Source organism: Choloepus didactylus, chromosome 2 (assembly GCF_015220235.1).
Source record: "Choloepus didactylus isolate mChoDid1 chromosome 2, mChoDid1.pri, whole genome shotgun sequence".
Taxonomy (NCBI): domain Eukaryota; kingdom Metazoa; phylum Chordata; class Mammalia; order Pilosa; family Megalonychidae; genus Choloepus; species Choloepus didactylus.
In genome coordinates, this window is record NC_051308.1 from 4792547 (window position 1) to 4820131 (window position 27585).

At 34.9% G+C, this 27585-nt stretch overlaps 1 protein-coding gene across 1 annotated transcript; it reads left to right on the forward strand.

Annotated features, from left to right (window-relative positions):
- The first annotated feature begins 325 nt into the window (after positions 1-325).
- Positions 326-27585, forward strand: MYCT1 (MYC target 1). Its single transcript, XM_037810871.1, has 2 exons — positions 326-521; positions 24955-27585. The coding sequence occupies exons 1-2, from the start codon at positions 326-328 to the stop codon at positions 25473-25475; spliced, it is 717 nt and encodes a 238-aa protein (XP_037666799.1). The 3' UTR covers positions 25476-27585.

Sequence of the window (27585 nt, forward strand, 5' to 3'; positions counted from 1 at the left end):
ATCCTAATTTACTCAGTAAATGTAATTGTCAAACATTGAAGGGTAATCTATTTCTCTATCTTGTAGAAATTTAACCCAAAGTGTTGTAGTTGAGTGTTTGCAATCTTTCTATGCTTACAAAGGATGGGGAAGATCAGGAAAAAGTGCCTCTTATCCCAAAAGCAGTTTTGATGTGGCTGAGATGAGGATACCTAGCAATTTAGCTGAGGAAATGACGAGAAGGAAATTGTTTTGTGTCTCAGGAACTGTGTGGAATTCCAAGATAAGAAAAACAGTTGCTAATTTGAGTATAAAAGCAGGAAACATGATACACTTATTTCCTTTTATGCAAACACAAGTATATGAAGGGTTGTGTGAAAATTATTTTTCTCCCGCTGAACCACAAAGACATACAATCAAAGTGCTTCTTTTGGATATATTGGTTTTCTTTTTTTTTTTTTTTTCCTTCTATCTAATTCTTGTGGATATTATGGCTAATAACACAACAAGTTTAGGGAGTCCGTGGCCAGAACATTTTTGGGGTAAGATATTTTCTTTAATTGTTTTTAATTTCAAAGCAGGATGCAGAGACGTGTGCACTATAATTTATTAAAGTGTTAGAAATCTCTGAGACATTTTGTTTTTTCTAAATTGATTACTTAAATTTTTGTAGATTTATTACAATAAATACATTTATGTAAACTATGCTATGAGGACACTCAAGAAGAATCTAGGCTAAAAATATAGATTTTGGCTGGGGTTATGAAATATAATTAGAAAAAAATGAGAATAAAAGTCAGAAAAGGGGTAAAAGGTGGAAGTAATTGTTGTTTGAGATATGACAATGTGGATTTTGTTGGAAAAATTTTTCTATTTGTCTTAAGCTTATAGATTATGTATTTTTGATGAAACCAATCATTTTTATAGAGGCATTTTCACTTATGTTGTCAATATCTTTAATTTCAAATGTAAATCTAAATGACAAACCTGTATTTGAATGAATTAGAGTTTGGCAATATAGGATCATCTTAGGAAATTAGAGAAAGCTGTAATAGAAAAGATTAAGTGGAAATAACATCACATGTAACACTACAAAGGAAGCCTATCACATGGGGGAAAAAAGGAAACATACAAAAGTGCGTTTGGGCTGAGATCAGGCACAGCAGGAGCCAGTAGGCAAATGCTCTCTGATGCTACAGCAGCAGATGGTGCTGAGGTCAGGGCTACCGGCTGCTCCAGGCTAGAAGTACAGGGAAGAAGGGATAAAATAGGAAAAAGTGGCATGTGCTCTTGGGCTCCCGGAAATTTTAAAAGTATAGCGGGCAATTTGAGTTAAATCCAGAAAAAAAAAATTAAAAAAGAAATGGAGTGCATGAAGAGATCTATCATCCTATGCATAAGTCCAGAACAAGTTTTTAGTTACAACTAAGAACGATTTCAGACTTTCTGCTCTGATCAAGGAGGCATTTTGGGAACCGATGGACACAAGAAAAATGGGCAGCAGAGGCCCAGCCTGTGACATCTAGTTGTCTGCCGTCCCAGAAATGTGCATATTTTGTGAAGAGAATTAATTAATTTTATTTTTTCATCAATCATTTATGTTTGCTTCAAGCCTGGGAAGAGGGGACATTGATGTGCATCCTAATGTCACTATACAACAAAGTTAGGAGGAAGAAAATAAATTATACTTGTGTGTTGTAAGGAATGGCTATGGTAATGAGTAATTCTAGATGACTACCAATAGACAAAAAGCCTTTGAGTTGTGGGGGTCAAATTAAATACGTTTGTTACAATATTATTTGGTTTCACATTTACAGGGAATGTCCGTTTGCTAAATGCTTGCTGAAAAACAGCTAGGGTGTATTTAAAGGAAACCCATCACTATAAAAATAAGTAACTATAAATTGTTAAAAAACAAAGTGAACTCTTATTTCAAAATTAATCTGTAAAAGCCAGATCTATTCCTTTTCAGACCATTCAAAGTGAAATTTCAGATTTACTTAATGAAAAGAAATCATTATCCACTGACTGAAACATGGAAAATAACCATAAAAATAAACCTGAAAACAATAAGAGAACATTTAATTGGAGTCTATCCATTGAATCTAAAAATATATTTTCTTTTTATCTTATGGAAATCTGTGCTTGAGGGGGAATTCAAATTTATTGTTCCAAAGAAAGGTTCTAGTGTTCCTTTGTCTTAGTATATGAATACAACAGAAAATAGATGGAAATAATGGAGACCAGGAAGGAAAGTGCCACGTAGATAAGCATTAACAAAACCAATGCAAATGTGTTGAGCAGATGAAATATCCATGGTTCTAATGATTTGGGGAAACATACGAAAGGTTACATTATTGCTTCTGAGCTAAAAAATATTAAGTGTAAAATGCAAATACAAAAATTTCCTGAAATATAAAAGTATATCCTTTTCATTTTCATTCCAATTTTTGCATCTCAATTGAGAAATCTTTTGATCACTGACTCCACAAAAATATTATTTTGCAAATAATAAGATAAACTTTTGTAAAGTGCCCTGCAATGCATTCTCTGTAGCTTCCAAAATCAGTTTTCTGTGTGGCCCTTTAAATGCAGAGAATAAAGAAAGAATAGATTAAAAAAAGCAAAACTTGTATAGTGAGCCATGGAAATTTCCCATATTTAATAAATGTAAGGTGTATAAAATTTGTTTTGCAAATATAATTGCCCTGGGTTACTTGAATGAATGAAGAAGATAATGACACTAGGTTATCACTGATAATGCTAACTTGCATTTTCATAGTAACCACCCACTCTAATTTACTAAATGAAGTGCAAGTATTGTTAACAAAATTGGTCTGAGTGAGAACCTACCTGAAGAGCATCAACATGCAGTTCTCCCCTTGCTTTCTTTAATGCACTTCCCTTCTCTATGAGTCCCCATGAAAGAAATAGGAAGCATAGCCTGTGAGAGTTTGCTGTGCTCTGTCTTAACTCTGTTGGCAAGTTATCATCTTAGTACTGGACTTAGTTATCATCTTAGTACTTAAGAGTCCTAGAGAATACAGAGGTCTTTGGGGCTGTATCTCCAGCCTTACCACGTGGTTTTTCTCTTTTGGATTGCTTTGTGAAAAATTGGGAGAAGATATTGGCCTGGAGCTTGCATTTATCCACCTCATTTAATCCTCACCAAAAGTACATCTCTCTTCAAGAGAACTGTACATATATGGTCATATATATGCATATAGAGTTATACAAGAGTGCAAGATAATGCAAATGGTAAAATGGCAATGATTAATAGTAGGAATTATAGGAATTGTTTGTTGTATTTTTTTAAGGACCTGAAATGGTTCCTGAAGTCTTCTTAAGAAAAAAAAAAAAGGCTTTAGCTGGCCCTAGATAGTCAGATTCAAATAGGTAGATAATTCTAGGATGGACATTTTAGTCTTGAGTTTTTCACTCATTAACTCATTCATTCATTCATTCAGTTCATTTTCACTCAGGAACATTGGCTGCCTATCCATTATGTCTTAGTTTGCCAAGGCTGCTTTAACAAATATCACAAACTGGTTGGCTTAAACACCAGGAATTTATTATCTCACAGTTTTGGAGTCTAAAAGTCCAAAACCAAGGTGTCGGTAAGATCATGCTTTCTCCAAAGTTTGTAGCGTTCTGGTGGTGGCTTGCCAGCAACCCATAATTCAACCCCTGCCTCCATCACATGGTCGTCTGTTTCCTTCTGACTCCTCCTCCACTTTCTACTTTTGTGTCCAAGTTTCCTCTGCTTATATGGACTCCAGTCACATGGGTTTAAGTCCCTCCCTGATTCTCTTTGGCCTCATCTTAACAGGATCTTTGAAGATTCTATTTACAAATGAGATCACACACACAGGACTGGGGGTTAGAGCTTGAGCATGTCTTTGTGGGAGCCATGACTGAATCCATAACACAGTCTACATGAGGCAATGTGTTAGATGCTGGTGATAGAAATAAGGTAGAGTCTTCCCTCAGCCTTTGTTCTAATGGTAGAAAGGGGGCAGGGAGGGTGTGGGGGGTCATATACTCTCTTGGGTATTGGAGGGGGTGCACACCTGGATCTCGGTCAAGTTCTGCCCTCTGCTGACATCTACTGACGCTTATTTCTCACCACTGTGGGAGCTTCAGCATCTTTCCTCCTGCCCCCACTGCTAAAGTATTTTACCATGAATCTGGCTTGTATGGTCCATGATAATCTGCTAATGGCATGGATTTCCCTTTCCATAAGCACTTCTGGTCTATTGTCTCCCATTCAGGTGCTTTTCTTCCTTCAGTCCCAGTGGCACAAAATAATGGGCTATGTCAGGGGCTTTTAAGCCTGGATGTACTAACCCCCCATTCTTATGCTGCCATTGAGGCTCTCACATCTTCTCGGTAAGGCTTGTCATCATCACCATCTGGACCTCAGGAAGCTGACGATGGATACCAATTTCTCTGGGATTCCCCTAAATCAATCTGCAGCTCATCACAGGGAGGGATGAGATGATGGTTTCCTTCTCCAATAACCTCCCCTGTCGTATACTCCATAGCTCTTCTCCTTGTCTGTCCAAAACTCCTCTTTAAACTGTACATGAAAATTGGTTTGCAGGCTGTGGTTTATTCTTCCCAATTCTGTTCTTTATGGTAAAAATCTGTGATTTTGATCTCTTTCAAGTTCTTAGCATTTTGAATCTGAACCAACCAACCAAAATATTTTCTCTCTCAAAAATTCTAGTTTTTGCAGTAAAAACATTGGTTTTAGAGACCATAATATATTTTATATGTTAATAATTCACTTAGTTTTTAAAAACTAAGCATTGTCTTTTGCTTTTCCTCTGTATCCTTCCCAAAATCTCAATCTTCTCTCACATGCCTCTGACTGAATAGACGGAGAGTTTTGTTTGTTTGTTTGTTTGTTTGTTTTAATAGTTTTATTCACAAACTATACCATCCATCTTAAGTGTACAATCAGTGGTTCCTGGTATGATCACATAGTTATCCATTCACCTCCACAATCTATATGAGAACATTCCCATTTCTTCCGATAAGAGAGAGAAAAGAATCCCATACCCCTCCTTTATATCCCCCTATTATTGACATTTAGCTTTCGTATAGTCTTTGTTACAATTAATGAAAGAATATTACAATGTTACTGTTAACTTCAAACCTTAGTTTGCATTAGTTGTATTTTTCCTATATATCACCCCATTGTTAACATCTTGTGATAGTAACATACATTTGATCTAGTTCATGCAAGAACTTTCTTATATTTGTACAATTAACCACTGTCATTCTCCACTCTAGGTTTCGGTAAGTTTTACAGTCTCACTTTTTATCCTCTAGCTTTCCTTCTGGTATCATACATGCCCCTAGCCTTCTGCTTTCAACCACACTCACACTCAGCTTTATTAATTACACTTACAGTTTTGTGCTATCATCACACAGTACTGTAGTGCCCATTTAATAAGGTTTTACAATCAACCTTATTAAACAATCTGTACTCCTTAGGCATCAGTTGCCCAGTCTCTGCCCTCTTTCTATTTCCTAATAACCTATGCTCTCATATTTAACGGCTGGAAGGTTTTCAATCTATTTGTTGGGGAGTCAACTGATGTCAAGGGAAGAAAACCTTGGTGAATTGCTCAAAATTTTATTCCTCAGCCTGTAGAAAAATATGCCTTTTAGGGATCTACCCCAACAGATGGAAATAGGGATATTCCCAGAGAAGTTGAGGGGGACCCAAGGATTTCATCCACATCTCCCCCAAAATACTAAACAGTTACTATAATTTCAGATGCATCCCTTCAATCTGTATTTTGAAAAGCCATGGATATCCATGCATCATTGCAAATTGACAGACTCAATTGTTTCCTTACCAAATACAAGTTTGCAAAACAAGTATTTACAAATGCTGGTCCTTAAAACTTCCACACATGAAAAACCAAGAATCATGAAAATTCTTTCTCTCTGGACTCCATGGTCAGTGATTACAATTCAGGGATGTGAGATGGAGACTGGAATGCTATATTTTTCAAAACATTCCTGATGCTAGGTCTTCTGCATCTAACGTGAGAGAAATTTGTCTATAATAGTCTTTTCTTCTGGTGTCCTTGTCAGGTTTTGGTATCACTGTTGTGTGGGTCTCATAAAACAAGGTGGAAAGTGTTCCCTATTTTCTGTTACTTGAAAGAGTTTGTGTTGAAAGACTGGCATTGCTTATTGCTTAAAAGTGTGGAGAAATGTGATGTGTTATCTGGAGTAATCTTAATAGGAAGGTTTTAAAGGACAGGTTCAATTTCTTTAACAGTAGTGGGCAACTCAGATTTTCCACTGATTCTTCTGTCAGTTATGACAATTTTTGTTTTTTAGCAATCTGCCCATTTGAATTAATTTTCCAAATATGCTGCCATAAAGCTGTTCATGACATCCTCTTATATACCTTTACATTTTATTATAAAAATGTTCAAATATACAGAAAAGTTTAAAGAATTTTCAGTGAACACCATACAGGTAGATGACTTTCCACCTAGATTCTATCATTAATATTGCACTATACTCATTTGTCACTTATCTATCCATCTATCTCCATCAGTCTACTATTTGATGTATTTCAAAATAATTTGGAGACTTCAATATACTTCCCCTTAACTATTTCAGCTTCATGTCGTTAAACGGAATTCAGTATTTTTTGTAAGTTCTTTTTACCTTTTAAGGTCAAATTTCCATTTGATGAAATGTGCAAAATTGGTGACAATGAAGCATACAAATCAAAACTGAACTTTTGCTGAGTTTTGACAAATACATACACATTTGGGTAACCCAAACCTCAGTCAGGACATAGAACATTATCATCAATCCGAAAAGTTCTCTAATGCCTCATCCCAGTCAATGCCCAGTCAACACCTCCCCCAGAAGAAACCACTATTCTGTTGTTTTTATTCTAGAATAGATTAGTTTTTCCCATTCTAGAACTTCATATAAATGAAATCATACAGCACTTATTCTGTTGCATAGGGTCTCTTTCCCTCGCATGACATTTTTTATATCAATCCAAATTGTGTGTATCAGTAATTTGGTCTTTTATATTCTGAGTGGTATTTGTCATATATTGCAAGTTATCCATTTTCATATTGATGGACACCTTGGCTGACTGCAGTATGGGCAATAAAGAATAATGCTTCTATGGACATTCTTGTACATATTTTATTGTGGATGTACATTTTCATTTTTCTTGGGTAACTTCCTAGAAATGGAAATATTGGGTCACAGGTTAGTTTAGTTTTGTTTTATAGGAAACTGCCAGAACTTTTCCCAGAGTGGTTGCATAATTTAACACTCCCTCCAACATTGCATGAGGGTTCTAGTTGCTTCACATCCTTGCCCAAAATTTTGTATTGTTGGTCTTTCTGTATATTTTTTTGCCCTTCTGATCAGTATGTAGTTCTATGTCATTGTGGTTTTTCCTTGCTTTTGCCTAATGATTAATGATACTGAAAGAGTTCAGTAAACTGTGACACACAGGCCGAATCTGGCCACAGCCTGTTTTTATAAAGTTTTATTGAGACATAGCACTACCCTTTCATCTACACATTTATGGCTGTTTCGTTCTTCAATGGCAGAGTTGAGTAGTTTCTGCAGAGAATGAAACATAGCCTGCAAAACCTAAAATATTTACCACCTGGTTTCTTACAGAAAAAGTTTGAAAATTTTTTCTTACACTTATTGGCCTTTTAATATATGTTTTAGGTAAGTATCTGTTCAAATCTTTTGTTCATTTTTCTTTTTCTTTTTTTTGTTTTGTCTTTTTATTATTGAATGGAAAACTCCTTGATATATCCTGCTTAGTTTGTTGCTAGATACACGTTTATAAATATTTCTGTCTGTGACTTGCCTATCAATTTTCTTAACAGTATCTTTTGATGAGTAGATTTTAAAATTTTGATGGTCTAATTTTCAACTTTTTTCTTTTGTGAATGCTGCTTTCTGAAAACTGTTTAAGATACTTTTTGCCTAACCTGAAGTCATTAAAATATTCTGCATTTTCCCTTAAGGCTTTAAGGTTTTAGTTTAAGGATCCATGGTTAGCCATCTCAAATTAATTTTTGCATACAGTGTAGGGGTTGAGATTCATTTTCTCCATACTAACACCCATTTGTTCAAAGACTGACCTTTTTCCTTTTAATTGTTTTGGTGCCTTTTTAAAAAATCAGATGACCATGAAAGCCTAAGCCTACTGCTGAGCTTTCCATTTTGTTCCACATTTTTTTATGATTTTTATAGTAAGTCTCAAAGTTAGGTTCATCCTTCTTTTTCAAGGTTGCTTTGGTTTTTCTAGGTCCTTTGTATTTCTATATGAAATTTAAAGTCACTTACCAAATTCTACAAAAAGCCTGCTGTTTGGAATTGAAATAAATCTATAAATAAATTTAAGGAGAGTTGATATGCTAATAATATTGAGTACTACAATTCATAAATGTGGTTTATAGCTCCAATTATTTAGGCATTCACTAATTTCTCTTCAGCAATGTTTTTAGGTTTTAGTGCAGAGATCTTGCATGTATTTTCAAAAAAATTTTCCCAAGTATTTTATATTTAAACATGCTACATAACATTGTAATTTCATTTTTCAGTGGTTTGCTGCCAGTATGTGAAAATATTGATTCTTGCACATTAACTTGTATTCTGCAACCTTGCTTAATTCATTTTATACTTGTATTTTATAATCCTTAGGATTTTCAATATAAAAAATTAAGTTAATAGTTTTACATTTATCTTACCCTAAATCCCTTGTGTTATATTTATTACATGCATTACGTGATAAAAATACACTGTAAACCCCATAAGACAATATTTTAATTTTTGCTATAAAAAAGCAGTATGTATTTCAAAGAAATTAAGATGTAATATTCTTTTATATTTTCCCCAGTACAATTTCTGATTTTCTTCATTTCCTCTTGAACATTCGCCTTATCATTTGAAAACATTTCACTTCAACCTAAGGATTTTCTTTAGCATGTCTTTAGTGTGGGTCTGTTGGTGATGAATTTGAGTTTGTTTTCAACAGATAAAGTTTGTCACGTTAGTCCTTAAAGGATATTTTTGCTGGATATAGAATTCTGGGTTGACTAATATTTTTAAGCACTTAAAAAAATGTTGATTCCACTCTTTTCTATCCTTCACTGTCCCTTATAATAAGTCAGTTATTCTTCCAATCATTATCCTTATGAATGTAATATGTCACTATTATCATTTTTTGACAAAAAATGGTATGGCTATATTTGTATCAAGCAAAATATGTTCTACAACAAACAAAATATTACTTGGGATAAAAAGAGATACTACATAATGAGAAAAGGGACACTTCATCAAGAAAATATGATTGTCCTAAATTTGTATGTATCTATTCACATAACACCAAAATACAAAAATAGGATCAATAAAAATTAAAGAGAAAGAACAAATCCACAATCACAGTGGGAGATTTTAACACACATCTTAATATTATATGTGAATCAGACTAAAGATTGGTAAAAATATAAAAGATATGAACAGAATTAACAAGCTTGATCTAACAGTCATATATACAACCCTGCACCCAATAGAAAATACATGTTCCTTTCAAGCACTCAGAGAATATTTATAAAAATTGACTACCTAATAGACCAACACAATTCTCAAGAATACCGAATATTATGTTTCATGCAGACTATATTCTTTGAAGACACTGCAATAAAATTGAAACCCATCACCCTTACACAATGGATGTAGTTGTTTCACCTTCTCTTGTGGTGTGCCAGTTTGAGTATATTATGTCCCCCAAAACACCATTATCTTTGATGTAATCTTGTGTGGGCAGACGTATCAGTGTTGATTAGATTGTAATTCTTTGAGTGGTTCCCTGGAGATGCGCCCCACCCAACTGTGGGTGATGACTCTGATTGGATAATTTCCATGGAGGTGTTACCCTACCCATTCAGGGTGGTTCTAAATTAAATCAAATCACTGGAGCCATATAAATGAGCTGACAAACAGAAGGAACACAGTGCAGCTGAGAGTGACATTTTGAAGAGGAGCTACAGCCAAAAGGGACACTTTGAAGAACACACCAGAACTGAGAGAGGAGCTTCAGCTTACATAGGGACATTTTGGAGATGGCCTTTGAAAGCAGACTTTTGCTCTGGAGAAACTAAGAGAGGACAAACACCCCAAGAGCAACTAAGAGTGAAGTTTTGAGGAGCTGAAGCCTAGAGAGGAACATCCTGGGCAAAAGTCATTTTGAAACCAGTACTTGGAGCAGATGCCAGCCACATGCCATTGGACATCTTCCAGTGAAGGTACCCGATTGTTGATGCATTACCTTGGACTTTTTGTGGCCTTAAGACGGTAACTGTGCAACCAAATAAACCCCCTTTTATAAAAGCCAATCCATTTCTCGTGTTTTGCATTTCCGGCAGCATTAGCAAACTAGAAGATGTGGTATACTCTTTTACATAGTTATCATCAAATACATACTATTTGCATTGTGCCCTTTCTCCTTAATCCACTATAAATACTTTCCTGTGTTGTTTCAAAATCTTTTATATGTTTGGATAATAGTCCATTGAATTGATGTGAGAAAGTTCTATTTTTGAAGTCTGTAATTGTTTATTCTTATTCACTCTTTTTGTCCAAGTCTTCCCATCTGATACAAAGAAATCTTTATTTGAGAAGGAATTATTTGTCTGCTCTGAAAAAGCACAAGTTTTCCTCTGCAGTTTCCTCACAATACTAAGTATCTTCAAGGGTCACTCTTTGTTCTTTTATCTGGTTCTATGCAAACAGCCATAGTGGCAGCTGGAGGACAGCATTATTTATAACTCAGACTTAAACCCTCCTGTAAACCGGCAAAACACCCGAACTTTTAAAAATCGTAAAGATTCTGGCATCCTCTGGCATTTCCTTGGAAAGACTTCTGTGAGAAAAGAACAGGTGCGGGGGTGGGGGGTGAGGGAGGTAGAAACAAATCCTTCTGAACTTGAAGATCCTCCCTGCCCCATCACTTCAAGGTGGAATTGAGAAAGAGAGTTGGGCCTGGAGCTAGAAGATCTGGAGTCCATATGATCTGGAACAGTTACTCCCTCTATCTATACACTTTAGGTTCCAAGAGCAGTGGGGCCCTATTTGATAGTAGCTGAGTTTACGATTCTTATAACTGCGAAGAGTTTTCTGAATGTTTTAATCAATGTCCAATTCTGTTGTCACTGATAAAATACTTTTCAGATTGGAACGATTCAACTTAAGACCACTAGATGGTGACATCTACTAAATTTTAATACCAATACCTAGAATTTGATTAGGTTTACCAAAAACCAGCTTTGATATTAGTATCTTAGAATTGGAAGGCAATATAGTGGCTGGTATTATGAAGCCAAGAAGAGTCAAATGGCTTGGATAAGCTAAACAAATATTATTGATAATAGATATCATTCATTGAAAGCTTAATACTTGCCAGCTCTTTACTTGTTGTGTAAACACATATTACAAATTAGGGTAACAATATCTAATTCATATGGCAGTGGGATACCTTACCAAGATTAGAATTTGTTCCTTTTGCCTTCAAAGGGAGATATGCATTTTTAAAAGTAATTGTATGGTTTCATTAGTTGTGCTGTATTGTAATTATGTGAAGTAAAATTATAGCTCACTTTTTTCTCTCCCCTAAGATTGCTGAGAAATAAGACAGGCAGTTCTCAAAGAAGAAATATCCATGCCAAATTCTTTATTTTTTCAGTTACATTTTCTTTTACACTAAGTTAAAAATAAAACTCCCAAAACATATTGTCAAAAGCCTGCCAGAATGGAATTACATACATGAATATTATAAGCTGTATGGTCTGCAGATGCTGCTTCCCTTATAAATTTTCTGGATACCACAGTTTTGGTGAGACAAATCATTCACATAGTTAAATAGAAAGAATCTCTATGGAATACTATCCTGCAACAGGCTGTTCAACGATTATGACTCTTGATATTTCTTTCTCATTGTTTTTTCTGCATTTCTACATTTATTTTTGTAGTTTGGATTTCAACGGAGCTTTCCCAGGTAGATAAACTTTTTACCATATATCTCAGGAAGTCTCAGACATTTTCATGCTAGTATTATCATTTGTAACTATTTTTTAAATTCTGCATTTATGGCAAGGCCAAAAGAATTAGTGCAATGGTATTAAAAATTTGTATTTTGAGTGACTTTATTGGTTAAGAAGTCATTTTCAGGGTACATGTATTCAACTGAAGAACAAGTAGCAAGCAAATTTGCTTAGTTAGTAAGAATAACAAAAGCAATATAATATTTTTATGCCATTTTTGTAACTTCTATAGCTCTATCTATCCTACTTTATATTCATTTAAATTTTTATATTGCTTATTATTAATGTATTAATATATTATCATTATTTCATGTACATATAAATTTTTTTATTTAAATCTTTTCCTAATATCTATATAACCCTATGTATTCTATACATTCTTCTATTTATCATAGCAATATGATATTTAGAGTCATAATTATTTACTCTGCTTGCCAATGACCAAATTTTGAGCACAGACAAAACATCGCAGTGTCAAATAGAATTATTATCAAGCCACAGAGAATGATCATTTTAAGTAGGTTTATTGTCATCAAGCTCTCCTGGAATTATTGTTGTAGGTGTAGGGCAACCAAAAATACTTGTAATCTGTATACTCACAAAATGGAAAATTTGTCCTTTAAGAAGACTTTGGTGGTTGAACATATTCTTAAACAACTTCTCTACTGGAGTTTGGCTATTACCCCTGTTTTCTTGCATTAAAACAATAATATATTTTGTAAATCAGTCATTTAGCATATAAATATATTGCTCAGTCTGTGTAATTTTGTTGTCTTTCCTAATTTTCCCAATCACTTTAATAGGCCAGACATTATTTTCCCTTGATTCTACATTTTAAAAGTTTCTATTTTTTTCTGAAACCCAACCTTATGCTATTATCTTACTATAGATAAATACTTAGGAAAATTTTATTTGTCAGGAAAAACCATGATAGAGGCTGAAAGAGTGTATGCTGAGATCATGTCTAGAAACTCTTGTAACCTTTAAATGTTTTGGGGCAACTGAATCTATTTCCTCATTTCAGATTCTTGTTTTCCCTCCATTTAACTGAAATAAAGTGAATATATCTCTTTAATCTCATCTATTTTACACAGGTATAACCTGAGATATTTAGAGTCTCAATCAGACACTAGTACTGATTTTGTAGTTTATGCACAAAATGAGGACATGTAATTTGAGAATTTGAGTACTGGTCTTCTTATTTTATATCATAAAGCAATAGTTTCCCAACCACTGCTAATTGTGAATATTCAGGTATTCAGATAATCAATAGTTTGTTCTGCCACATAAACCTTGGCTTCTTTTTCAATATCTATAACATGAGGAGTTTGAGTCAAGGCATTTTTAAGAGTTTGTTTTAGCTGAAATTCCATTTTCATGATTGTATATCTGAAGTTGTTGATACTTCAGATTCTCCACTGGAGGCTAATGATCAGGGAAATATATCTGCAGAATATATAATATTGCTTTAACACCATTTTTCTAAGTATTTCTGTTCATAACAGGCCATCAGATACTCTGGCATTAAATTGGTACAATGTTTATGCATTAGAGTTCTTCACTTTCATTTTAGATTAATATTTTTTTACTGTAACACTTAGGAAATAAACAGCCAATCTAGCTATTAAGAGCCAGTCCCTTAATACCAGCTGTATAACTATGGGCTTGATACTTAACCTCTTTCGGTTTCCTCAGGTGGAAAATGGAATAATAATAGCATTTCCCTTATGGAGTTATTTGACAATTAAGTGATATAATACACTTAATTCAGTGCCTTAGACCTATAAATACTAATCTCTGAGAGGTTATCTTATAGGATAGTTGTGAGGCTTAAATTAGAAATGTACTAGACCATTTAACAAAATAATAAAATAAAAACATGTTGTTCTTTGTAAACTATGTTCATCCCATCATCACAATTTCCTTGATCAGTTTCAGGGAAATTTTTCCAGGTTAGAATAATGGCACTTCAAATTTATAGGGAGCTTACAGTCCATCTACTAAGTCTCTACTTGATGCATTTTTTCCCACCTCTTCAAGGCCACAACAAATTCTAAATGGCTAAAAGACCATCTTTTATTCATCTGGTCTAAACAGGAAGAATTTCTGAGTGATTTTGTTCCTATTGTTTTATAAAAAAGTGTCTCATGATACTTAACTCATGGATTCCCAGGAAATCTAAACTACTCTATGAACAAACCCTCCCAGGGGCAACTCATCACTTAATAATGTACCTTTTAATCATAGCAGAATGTTCAAACTTGTTTCTCTGTTCTCTCTGCTGAGTCTATCACAGGTATCACTGCCAGCTCAATCTTTTGTCCTGCCTGGTGGATAACTTAGCTCAAGCTTCTCTGCTGTTCTCTTGCACTAACAGTGGAGAGGCTGAGCTTCTTAGAGTGGTCCTGGTGGCTCCATCTTCTGATCTGAACTTGCTCTGGGAAAAGGGCCAATGATCCTAACTGCCAGACTCAAGGGGTATTTTTCTTTTCTTATTTTAGTGGAAATCTCCTCAACTGTAAACTCCTGAGGGCAGAAACTTTGTTTTGTTCATATGCTTAGCAATACTTGGTATTTAGTAGGTGCTTTATATGTTGAATGAATGAATATATAAACCACTCTGGGGCATCCATCTGCTAATCACTTCTACCGGAAATTCTCTCTTCACTTTGATTCAATGTTAGTACTCTTTCCTGTCTCCTCATACCTCTTTGATTAATCCTTCTCGGTTTTCCTTGTTCACTTCTCCCACCTGTTGAATTTTGGTTTTCCTGGACGTTTAGTCTCCACTCACTTCCACTAACACATTTTATTTTTATTTTATTTGTGTTCCGTGAATGGTTGAAACTCTCTTATAATATGAAGATTTCCAATTTGGAACTTCTCTTTTAGGGTCTAGACTTAGCCAATCCCAGAATTCCAGAAGGATACCCCAGAAGCACCCAAATTCAACATCTTCCTAACCCCTACTTCACCCCCAGACTGCACTCTCCTTTGTTCCGTCTTGAGGAATGACCCTTGCCTACCCATGCCAGAATCCCCAGTCATTCTAGAGTCCTCTGTTACCAAATATAATTAATTAATCACTAGTTCCAGAAATAATTTCAGATATAAAAAGCTTCAAACAAATACAAAGAATTACTGACTACCTTTCCCCCACATTCTCCATATGTTAAAATCTTACCTAACCACACTACAATGATCAAAACCAGGAAACTAAAACCAATGCAGTAATAATATCTAATCTATAAGACCTTTTTCAGATTTCTCCAGTTGCCCCACTAATGTTCATTTTCCCGGTCCAGATCCAGTGCAGGATCATCCATGGATAGCACTGAGCTGTCCTGCCTCTTTAATCTGTAGAGTTCCTATTTTTCTTTGTCTTCCATGATCTTCACAATATTGAAGATTCCTAGCAAGTATTTGGGGGGGATGTGTCTCAAAATTCTGGTTACACATTTTAGCAGGAATATCATAGAAGCAATTTATTCCTTCTTATTGCATCATATCAGGAGGTGCACCCTGTCTAGTTAGCCTATTATGGGTAATTTTGCCTTTGTTCACTTGGTTGAGGTGGTGTCCAAAGTTCCCATTTGCCCCTTTGTAATTAATACGTACCTTGTGGAGAGAAACTTTAAGGCTATCAAAATAGTCTGTTCTCATTACACTTTTGCCCACTAATATTTGCATCTACTGATGAATCTTGCTTTAAATAATCATAACTGTGGTGTTTGCCAAAAGATGATTTTCTGTCCCCATCATTTCTTCTGTATTTATTATCTGGAACTCGACCGTGAGGAAGAGACTTTCCTATTTATTTAATTTCTTATTTGTATCAGTATAGATAAATGGTTTCTTATTTTATTCAATGGGTCATCAACTGTTACAATCATTATCTATTTACTTGCTCAAATATTATAAGATTTGACCATCGGCATCCACTTGAGTTTCCTTGCTGTGTCTTTTTGATATGTCTCGATCATTTTTTGAGCACTTACTTCGGACACCTCAGTATGGATGAGGCTTATCTCATACTTTTCCTGGCCCAGTTATGGGCCCAGACATTTGGCCAAGGAGCCCTGGTTCTTTTGATTGGACAGTGGTATTTAGAAACCAAGAGCTGAGAGCTAGATGTGCCCATTGGTGTGCTGATAGGCCTTGTGAGCAAGAGAGCTGGGAAATGCATGCCACATCTCTGTCTATCGCTACTCACTCTTCTCTATCATCTGTTGTCTGTCTATCCATTCACCTGTCTATATAAAAAACTACAAGTTCATACTGATATTTTTGACTCAAATCCAACACCAAAGAGCTCATTCTAGCCTTCCTCCTTTCCTTATTTGTAACTATACCTTTGTTTTACAGCAGGAAACCTGCTTTTCATTACTCATTGTATATCTACTGTTTTGCTCAATCTTAGAATACACATAAGGTAAAGAAGAAATTATTTATCCATATCTCTGTGAAAAACAAACCTAAGTAGAGCATAATACTTGTGAATGCTTTCTTTTATTTAGAGATTTCTGTTGTTTTGGTTGGTTGTGGTGTTACCTTAGAGTATACAGACAAAGTAATGAATTCCAAAGTTACGTAGACTAATTCATTTCTCCCCCCTTTCTTTCAGAACGATTATGGAATTCACTTGTAATACATTTGGGTTCATTTTTTTCTCTTTGAATTCCATTCGGGAATTTAGGGGCTTAAATTACTTTTGAGTATGCTAAACAATTGCGTGTTTGTAAAACTCAAAACTATACAAGGAGGTATAGAAGAAAATAACCACTCTCTTCCACAACTTCTACACTCTTATTAATCTTCCATCCTTTTCACTGAATTCCCTTGCCCTAGTGTTTCCATATCAACACATGCTGTATACACACACACTCACACACACACACACACACACACACACAGAAACATGTGAGAGAGGGATAGGTAGTATCCATGAATTCCAATTTTCTCAGTAAGAGATAATGAGTTATTGAACTTTGTCAAAAGCTTCTACAGCATGTAAGGAGATATTCACTTCTTTTTCCTCAGATATATTAATAGGATGTATTATTGCAACAGATTTTCTAATATTTAATCAACCTTGCATGTCTAGAATGAATCCCACTAGGTCATGTTGTATTATTTTCCTAATGTAGTGTTGGATTCTGTTTGATAATATTTTATTTAGTACTTTTGCATTTATATTCATAAGTGGTATTGATCTGTTTTTCTTTAGACCCTTGACATTTTGGTATAATCCCCCTGTGAAACTATCTGGGTCTCATGCTTTTTTGATAATTTAATTTTTCTACAGGTATTAGACAATTTAATATTTTTAAAATTGAGGTTTTATTGATAAAATTAAGGTTTTATCATCAGTAGTATCATTTTTGGAAATTTGTATTTCCTTAGGAAATTATCCTTTTCATCCAGTCTTTAATTTTTTTTATATAAAAGCCTGTAATATTCTCTTGTATGATTAAACTTTTTCCATTTCTGTAGTTATTTCCCCTTTGTAATGTCTTATTTCTTATTTTCTCTTCTTCAAGTTAGCTAGTTAGCAACTGATTAAGTGTTTGCCTCTATCCTATAGATAATTTCTTCTTTATCTTTAATATTTCCTTCTTTGTGCTTTCTTTTGGTTTATTTTGTTGTTATTTGTCTAGAATTTTTGATCTCTTAATTCAATTTATTTTTTTTTTCATTTTTATTGACAAATGTGCTTAGTACTATAAATTTTCCTTTAGTCACCACTTTAAGTGTATCCCATAGATTCTGATACGTGGTGATTTGTTATAGTTTTAGTTTTCCAGGCTCCTATGACCAAGACCACATCATAGGTTGGTTTAAACAACAGGAATTGATTGGCCTATGGTTCTGAGGGAGAAGCCCAAAATTGAGGCATCAGGAAGGTGATGTTTTCTCTCCAAAGTCTGTAACTTTCTGGGGTTTCTTGGCTTGAACCCTTGCCTCACATCACATGGTGATGTCCTCTCCTTTTTCTTCTGGATTCTGTTGACTTCTGGCTCCTCTCTATGGCTTTCTCTAACTATGCTGAATTTCTTCTGCTTACAAAAGGCTCCAGTAATCTGGATTAAGACCCACATTCCTTCAGTTAGGCCATGGCTTAACTAAAAATAATATCTTCAAGAGGTCCTATTTCAATGGGTTCACACCCACAGGAATGCAAATTAATGGTAAGAACATGTCTAAATTGGGGTACATATTTCAATCTACTATAGTTACCATTAATTTTTAGAAAATATTTACTCTCCATTTGCATGTTCCTTTCCACCCAGTAATTGTTTAAGAGAAAATTCTTAAATTTCCAGGTAAGGGTCTGTTCTAGTTTGCTAATGCTGCCGGGATGCAAAACACCAGAAATGGATTGGCTCTTATGAAGGGGGTTTATTTGGTTACACAGTTACAGTCTTAAGGCCATGAAGTGTACAAGGTAACAGCAACAATTGGATGCCTTCACTGGAGGATGGCCAATGGCGTCCGGAAAACCCTTGTTAGCTGGGAAGTCACGTGGCTGGTGTCTGCTCCAAGTTCTGGTTTCAAAATGGCTTTCTCCCAGGATGTTCCTTCCTAGGCTTCAGCTTCTCTTCAGAATGTCAGTCTCAGTTGCTCTTGGGGCATTTGTCCTCTTTTAACTTCTCTGGAGCAAAAGTCTGATTTCAAAGACCATCTCCAAAATGTCTCTATAAGCTGAAGATCCTCTCTCAGCTCCTGTGTGTTCTGCAAAGTGTCCCTCTTGGCTGTAGCAAGCTTGCTCCTTCTGTCTGAGCTTATATAGTGGTCTAGTAAACTAATCAAGACCCATGCTGAATGGGCAGGGCCACCCCTCCATGGAAATTATCCAATGAAAGATCTCACCCACAGTTGAGTGATCATATCTCCACAGAAACATCCAATCAAAAGTCTCCAACCCAATCTACAGCAATATATTTCCAGCCCACACAAGACTGCATCAAAGATAATGGTGTTTTGGGGCACATAATACATCCAAACCAGCACAGGGTCTTTAAAACAAACAAACAAAAAACTTTGTTAGTAATTTCAAGTTTTCTTGCTTGTAATCAGAGAGTGTTGTTTGTAATATTTCCATGTGTATTGGTTTGCCATGCTGCTGTCACAAATACCACACAGTGGGTTGGCTTAAACAAGAAGCATTTATTGGCACATAGTTTAAGAGGTCGAAAGTCCAACTTCAAGATATAGGCAAGGCTCTTTTTCTCCCTGAAGATGATAGCCTTCTGGTGCTGGCTGCTGGCAATCCTTGGGATTCCTTGGCTTTCATCTCAGCCTCATGTCACATGGCAATGTCCTCTCTCAATATTTCTCAACGTGTCTGCTCTTTGAGGTTCCTGCTAGCTTCTGGCCTCTCTCTGTTGCCTCCTCTGACTCTGGCCTCCAGTTTCTTCTCTTTATAAGGCCTCCAGAAATCCAGATTAAAGCCCACCCTGCTTCAGTTGGCCATGCCTTAACTAAAAATAACCTCTTCAAAATGTCCTATTTACAATGAGTTCATACCCACAGGAATGTACATTAAGATTAAGACCATGACAATGTGATTGGGAAAGCCATGTGGACCACATTCCCCTTTGTCCAGTGTATGGATGGATGAGTAGAATAATAGGGGACAAAAAAAAAAAAAAAGGCACATGGTGTTCTTTTTTCCTTTAATTGTTCTTTTTCACTTTAATTTTTATTCTTATTATTTTTGTGTGTGTGGTAATGAAAATGTTCAAAAATTAACTTTGGTGATGAATGCACAGCTATATAACGGTACTGTGAACAATTGAATGTACACTTTGTATGAGTGCATGGTATGTGAATATATCTCAATAAAATTAAAAAAAAAGATTAAGGCCATGTCTAAATTGGGGTACATAATTCAATCTACCATACTATGTAATGGAACTTACTGGTATTTTCTCTGTTACCTAGTATGTGGTCAATTTTGTTTAATGTTCTATGGACTCTTAAGAAGAAGATGCATTCTTTCTGAATATATATCCATAAAATCTACCTTAATGATTATGTTCCTTGGGTTTTCTATATCCTTATTTATTCTTTTTGTCTATCTGATAGTTTTGTACTGAGAGTGCTGTGTTAATATCCCCTATTATTAATATTTCTATGTCTCCTTGCTTCTATAGTTTTTTTTTCTAATAAAGATGGTCCTGTGTTATTTAGTGAATAGGCATTCAGAGTTGTTAAATTTTTATCGTAATTTGTAACACTTAGCATTAAAAAGTACCCTTCTTTTTCAGATTAACACTTTGCTTTTTGGCTTGAATTATACTACATCTGATTTAAGGATTTTTACCACTGTCTGATATGCTTTTGTCCATCTTTTCATTTTTAGCATCTTAAAAACATGTTAAGGTGTGTTTTAATTTGTAATTAAATTGAAATATTTTTCTTTTAATAGCTGAGTTAAACCTATTCACATGTATTAAGACTTATATGTATGGCCTCATCTCTGCAATATTGTTTTATGGTGTTATTAGTAAGTTCATTATTTACAGAAAAATAGAAGTTTCTTTTTTTACATTTTTCCTTTGTTTTTTTTATTTTTAAATGTCATTTGATATTTAGGAAGTTAGTATTTCACACTACTAGTTAACTTTTAAAATGCCCTTATTTTTCTTTTTAAAAAATTTAACCTTTTGCTTTCTTATTTATTGGTTTTTAATGGTATTCTTTAACTCACACCTATTACCTAAACAAGTCAAAGCACTTAATCTACTTGCCTATTCCCTTCTCATTCTCCTCCCATTTTTAGTTGCATTAGTTTTACTTTGTTGAAGATGGAACACATAATATTCAGTCCATATCCTTTAACATATTATTTTCTTACTTTGTTCCCAGCTTTGTTTTAGCCATAAATCTACAATTAAATGTGTTAAATGCTTGTCATCAATCATTTTGCTGAAAATTTCTGAGTCTTTTTATGGTTGGTTCAAGTTCACCTTCTAGTAGGTTCCTGAAGAAGGTTCCTGTTCCTGGGTACAGAATTTCTTGAAATGAGCTTATAGCTTTTTTATAGTCTTTATCCTTAAGAAGAGCTTGGAAGAATATAAAATATGTGTTTCAACTTTTTTTCTTGAGTTTATTGAAAATATTCTCATCATTACCTTGATTGGTGTGTTGTTTCTGAGAAGCATACCAATCTAATTATCTTTTCCTTGAAAGCTATTGTGACTGAGAGATAGTTTTCTTTCCTTGCCTGATGATTTTACTAGCATACATCGAACCCTATTCTTCCTTGGGTACTTTGTAATTTTGTTTTGTTTCCTGATGTTTTTTTTTTTTTTTTTGGTCCTGTTGCTTTTTTGTTGTTCATATGTGCTCCTAATTAAAAAATTTCTGCTTCACAGTGCTTTCTCATATCCCTGAATGCTTGATTAATCATATTTAATATGCTTTAGAGTGTTGTGCTGTGAAGTTTTTGTTTTTTGTTTGCTTGTTCTTTCCTTTTTTGCTTTGCTGTTTTGATGAAAGAGGATCTTTATCAGCAGAACTAACTGTTTTGATTCTTATTTTCTGTTTTATTTTTATAGTTTTAAAATACAGATAGATAGACAGATAGATAGATAGATGAAAACACTGTTTGTGCCTCTTAATTTCTGTGGATTGGGCTGGTGATTGGAGTGGTTTTTCAGATTCTTTGTTCAAAAGTGCCCTCTATCTCAATGGTTTCTTTAGTGGTTGACTTTTATTTTTGGAGGGCAGAAGTGGGATAGAGATTGTGCGTCCTTTTATTTGTTAAAATTGTTTTTGTGTCAAAGGGTCTTAAAATTTTCCCAACTCTTGCTTCTTTCCCCCTTCATTTTGTTTTTTAAAAGCAGTTTTATTGAGCTATGAGATACGTCTCAATTAAACATTTAAATATTTTTGGTATATTCAGAGAGTTGTGCAGCCATCACCACAGTCTAATTTTAGAACATTTTTATCCCCCCAAAATAGACTTCATATTCGTTAGTAGTCACACCTATTCTCTCCCACTCCACTCCCAGCCATAGGCAACTGTAAATCTATTTTCTGCCTTAATAATTTGGCCCATTATGGACATTTAATATAAATGAAATCATACAATACGTGATCTTTTATGACTGGCTTCTTTACCCTTGTTTCCTCAGGGGAGGGAATGTCTTTCTAAGACTGCCTCCTTGCGTTCTTAAATGCCCTTAGATGCCGTTTCCTATAGTCAGTGTGCTCATGTACAAAAACACCTTTCCATTATTTTACACAGTTTTTCCAGAACTGATATGACGGATTGTGATAGAAGCAAGGGTAATAATTTGCTGGTATTTGTTTATTTTATTGTTCATTTTACAGTTAATTTGAAGTTTGGATATTCTTTTTTTTTTTAAATTATGTTGAAGGCATGAGTTGTATAAATTTCTATTTGTTCTTTTTGTTTTTCTCTAGCGATTTTGGGGAGAAATATTGGGAGTTTCTGTTTACATAACAGCCATTGCCTTGACAACTCAGAATTCCTATTAACTTATATTTAAGCAGAATTTTAGTTTCTAAATTTTGGGGGCACTGATAGTTGCAAGTTAATTTAGAATTGTACTGTATTACCAAGAAGGATAATTTTAGGTTTTGACTACATTTATTTGCTTTTTCTTGATAGAGCCTAAATCTATGAAATCCTTGTCTTAAGGTATTGCTTTAAGGCTATGACTCAGTATTTTTTTTTTTTTTTGAGACATATTTTGTATGAATAATACTTGGCCTAGAAGATCTGCCCTAAATTATCATATAATTCAGAAGTCCCCATTCTTATAAACAGTTTATTAACAGGATTTTATATAAACAATTGTTTTAGAGGATTTTGATACAAGTATTTGTAAAGATAATTATGAAAGTAGAACAGCAATATAGTTTTTCACAGGTGAAAAATGTGGCAGTATAAAATTGAGAGACACTAAAATATATCTTAAAAATAGGAAGTTATGCTTCTTATATATTGTTAATATTGGTTTGTTTTGTTATTTATACATTCTAGATTTTCTACATATTGTCATAGATTACAGCAATAAGTTGGAAAGAACCTTCGCAATCATAAGCTCTAACTCCCTCATTTATTTTTAGAATTAATAAAATCAATGAGTTTAAAGAAATTCATTAAATCACAGAATATATTAGGGACAGATCTGAGTTCAAAATCCCTGTAGCAGTTAGCTTTTGCTGTGTAACAAACCACTCCAAAATATAGTGGCTTAAAACAACAGTCATTTACTTAGCTCATGATTCTGTGGGTTGGCAATTTAGTCTAGGATCAACTTGATGAATTTTCTGCCTTGCTCTTTCATGTATTTGCAGTCAGTTGTTGGGTTGACTTACAACTAAATTATTTACAATGATCCAACTCATATGTCTGGGGGTTAGCAGGCTCTTGGCCAGTGCAACAGGAGTGACTGTGCCAAGAGTCTTTCTTCACCCAGCAGGCTTTGTTATATGTTGGCAATTGTACGGTTCCCAAGAATAACATGGGTGAGACTGAAAGGCCTCATTAGGCTTAGGCTTGAACTTGCCCAACTTCACTTTTATTGCATTCTATGGGTCAAAGCAAATCATGAAGCCAGTCTATATTCAAGGGATGGGGAAGTAGTCTCTACTTCTTGTATTTCTTGATGGAAGGAGATGTGACAAGTTGTGGGCTCTTTTTTCAATCTCACAACCTTCAATTAATTGATTTCTACTCCATAGCTCTTTCTAATTTTAGTCCAGGAAATTTGGGAGGCTTCATCAAAGAGGCGATATCTAAAATGGATCTTGAAGAATGAGTTTCCTAGAGAAGATTAGAAAATAGTGTCCAGAAATAATAAAAATATGAGGAAAAGCAGAGTTTTGAGAGGGCATAATAGGCTTTAGAATACTGAGAAAATCAGCATGGCTTGAGGGTTAGGTTATGGGGTGGTGGGTGGGAAACTGTGGTGGATGGTGAAGATTAAAGGGTCTTCTAATATCCAGAGAGTCTTTCCATGTAAAGCAGAGGTTCAGCTACTCATTTCATTCAAGGAGGATTTTAGTTTAAAAAGAGAGGCAGTAAAGCAGAATTTCCTTTTGGGAAGGCATATTGTTTTTCCAGAAAGGAAATGTGAACAAATACAAATGCTATGAATTGGAGGATACTGGTGTGTAATAGAGATCCTATGGAGGCTCAAAGGACAGTCATTTCATTATCAGAACAAGGGCATGATAGCAGCATGAGTTGGAACTGGGGGACTAAGAAAGAATCTGAGAGTCTGCATAGTTCATGCCATCAGGTGCCAGAGTTACAAGCAACAGCTCAGAAATCCAGGAAATACGACATAAATCAGTCAGTTCCCCAGATGATCCTAGCCTAGTACTTCCTGTCTCAGAATGAACACAGGAATCACAGGTGGGAGCATCAATGGGACTGATGAAAGCAGAGAGAGGAAAAGGCAAAGTCAATATGACTAAGAAATTCTTTATCAATTTGGCACATTAGTTAGTACTGTTAGTCAAAAGGAAATAATCTTTGGACTCCTTTTGCAACTCTGTAAAAAATTCAAGAGCTAAAATATGGCCTTAATGAGACTTCATTGGCTTCTTATTTCTTAAAAATGATAAAATGGCATAAGCAACCCAGAATGCTACCACTCAAAATTTTATTTTATATTCTTTTGCTTGAACGAAGGGAAGCATAACAACTTCCATTTGTTTATATCCAAGTAAGCACACACTGTATTCTTTCCCTAATTCAAATTATGTTTAAATTAATCATGAACTGCAAGTCTGAGTTATTATTTGTGTTGTGTTTTTATTGAATTCCTTCTTTAACAAATGATTTGTCTATTTGTTTTCTTTGTTTCAGAGGATCTTATAATGTCCTTCACAGTGTCCATGGCAATCGGGCTCGTCATTGGAGGATTTATTTGGGCTCTCTTTGTTTGTCTGTCTCGAAGAAGAGCCAGTGCCCCCATTTCACAATGGAGTTCAAGCCGGCGATCTAGATCTTCTTACACCCATGGCCTCAACAGAACTGGGTTTTACCGCCACAGTGGTTGTGAACGTCGAAGCAACCTCAGCCTGGCCAGTCTCACCTTCCAGCGACAAGCTTCCCTGGAACAAGCCAATTCCTTTCCACGAAAATCAAGTTTCAGGGCCTCTACTTTCCATCCCTTTCTGCAATGTCCACCACTTCCTGACAGTCAACTGGTGACAGACAGTCAACTGGTGACTCTGCCCTCTTCCAATACCTCCCCCATCATCACCACATCGCACAGTCTGAGCCGTCCTGAGCTCCACTGGTCTAGCAATAGCCTTCGTGTTGGCCTTTCAACACCGCCCCCACCTGCCTATGAATCTATCATAAAGGCATTCCCAGACTCCTGAGTAGGGAGCCTTTGGCTTTTGCTGTTTCTTTGCTTTCTTAGCTCATAACAAAAGTCAGTCATAAACAGGCTAAAAGGAATTTTCAGAGCATGGCCCACACTGCCAAGGAGTTTCCAGGGCTGAGGCACATTGGACATTACTGTGTATTAATACCATATTTTCTATGAACTTATTTTTCCTTGTGTCCCATAAATATTAAATATTGTGTCCCAAAAATATTAAATATTTTTCAAATAGTTAGATATATATGTAGTATTCAATGTGAGGCTTGTTAAAGATAGTGATTCTAAGCTAAGAATCGCCCGTGATACAGTATATATTAGATTAAAATATGATTTTAGATATTTGTGGTTTGCAATTCTCATTCATTTTCCAATGTGACTATAAAGGGAAAAAAATTACGGTCACTTAAAAAAAAACTTCTATCCCAAGGAATTTTAATTTTACTTGCTTTAGAATGACAATTTAACCCTATTGACATCTTATAATTTTGGAATGTTATGATAGAGCATAAGAAATTCTAAAGTTCCTGATTCTACTGATTTTGTGAGAAATATGGGAATTAAGCGAAGGAAGCTGAAGTCTGTTGGTGTCATACGATACTTTGATTTTGAAACTTAATTTTTGAACTTATTTTTTCTCAAATGGATACTTTTTTGTGCTTGTCTTACAAATAGTTATCCACAATACTGAGGCAAAAGCCTTGGATTTACTGATATGATGATATAACTTTCCTTCATGGTTGTAGTTATGCTTTGCTGTTACAAAAGCAACAACAAATCCAATTCATTTGCCCTACAAACGAACTTTGATCATTTGCTCTACAAACAAACTTTAATGCTGAACTTGTGTGTGTCTTAAGGGACTGATTTTCTTTATTTGACTTGGAGCTAGCAACTGGGAGAGCAGTTTATCTGGGGATCTTCACTTACAACGTCACAGATGAAGATGTCAGGGTCATTTGGGGGAGATGGAGTCTGCCGTCAAAATAGAAATGGCAACCAACAAGAATTTTCCTTCCTGCATTGACTCTTAAATACCAGGCTCATCCTTCCATTGTTTCTCTGTGTAGTTCTAACCCCACAGCTGAAAAGCCTTTGTACAATGATTGCCATGCAGCATGGCCCCAGGACCTTGGGGCAAACAGTTATTTAAGGGGTCCCCTTCCACAGCCACCCCTCTTACAGGGGAGCACATCCCCAAATGTGGGTGCAGAGTTTCATTGGACAGTGGCCTGAGGCTGCTACTTTCCATTTTAGGAAATGAGTTCACAGGAGGATCTCTAACAAAGACCATGGTTGGTATCTAATACCATGAACATTTAGCTTATGTTGCTCTTCATTTGTTTCTCTGAATGTTGGGATTTTCAATGAAGAAACATGTACTCTCATTTTAGTTTCCACAAAGTAGTGGTTACAACTAATGTCTGGATATGGCTCAAAAATGTGATAATTCTTAAATATAAGACCTTCTGTATAGCCTTATTGTTATTATTTTTATTTAGTTTTATATTATCCATTGTTCTTTAATGATGATTATTTTCCATCATGCCTAAAGATAGATGCTCTCTAATACAATATGCCATAAAGCAAGCAAGGAAGAGAACGGGAAAAGGAAGGAAAAAAGGAAAGAGGAAAGGTTTGAAAAGCTCACAGGATAGATAACCAAGATGTTGTAAGTTGGTTTTTAACAAGGAAATTTGGCAATTGTTATATAGCCCAGAAAGATTTCCAGAGACTATTAGACTTAGCAACAAGGCTGTTTTGTTGTTGTTGTTGTTGTTTTGTTTTGTTTTACTGGTATGTCATCCTTAATGTTTAATATGAGAAGTAAGAAAAGTATGATTTTTATCTAGAATTTACATTAGGAGTAAAGCTGCTTTCTATCTGTCAAATTAGGAAAATGAGAAAAGAAATTCTCTGTTGTATTTAACCATCTGTCAGAATTGTTGCCTTTTCCTCCTTCCTGAGTTATGAAGCAATTAAGATGAGTAGCTTATAAATATTGTGTAATGTATGAAATGTGAAATTTAAAGCAAAAACTGGAGACCTTTTCTTTGGTTGCAGTTGTTTTATATGAAATGATTTGTTTATTATTAAATAAAATTGAA

Coding starts and splice junctions, on each gene's coding strand:
- MYCT1 (XM_037810871.1), top strand. CDS start 326: ATGCAAACACAAGTATATGAAGGGTTGTGTGAAAATTATTTTTCTCCC. Junction 522..24,954: donor GTGGCCAGAACATTTTTGGG/GTAAGATATTTT, acceptor TCTTTGTTTCAG/AGGATCTTATAATGTCCTTC.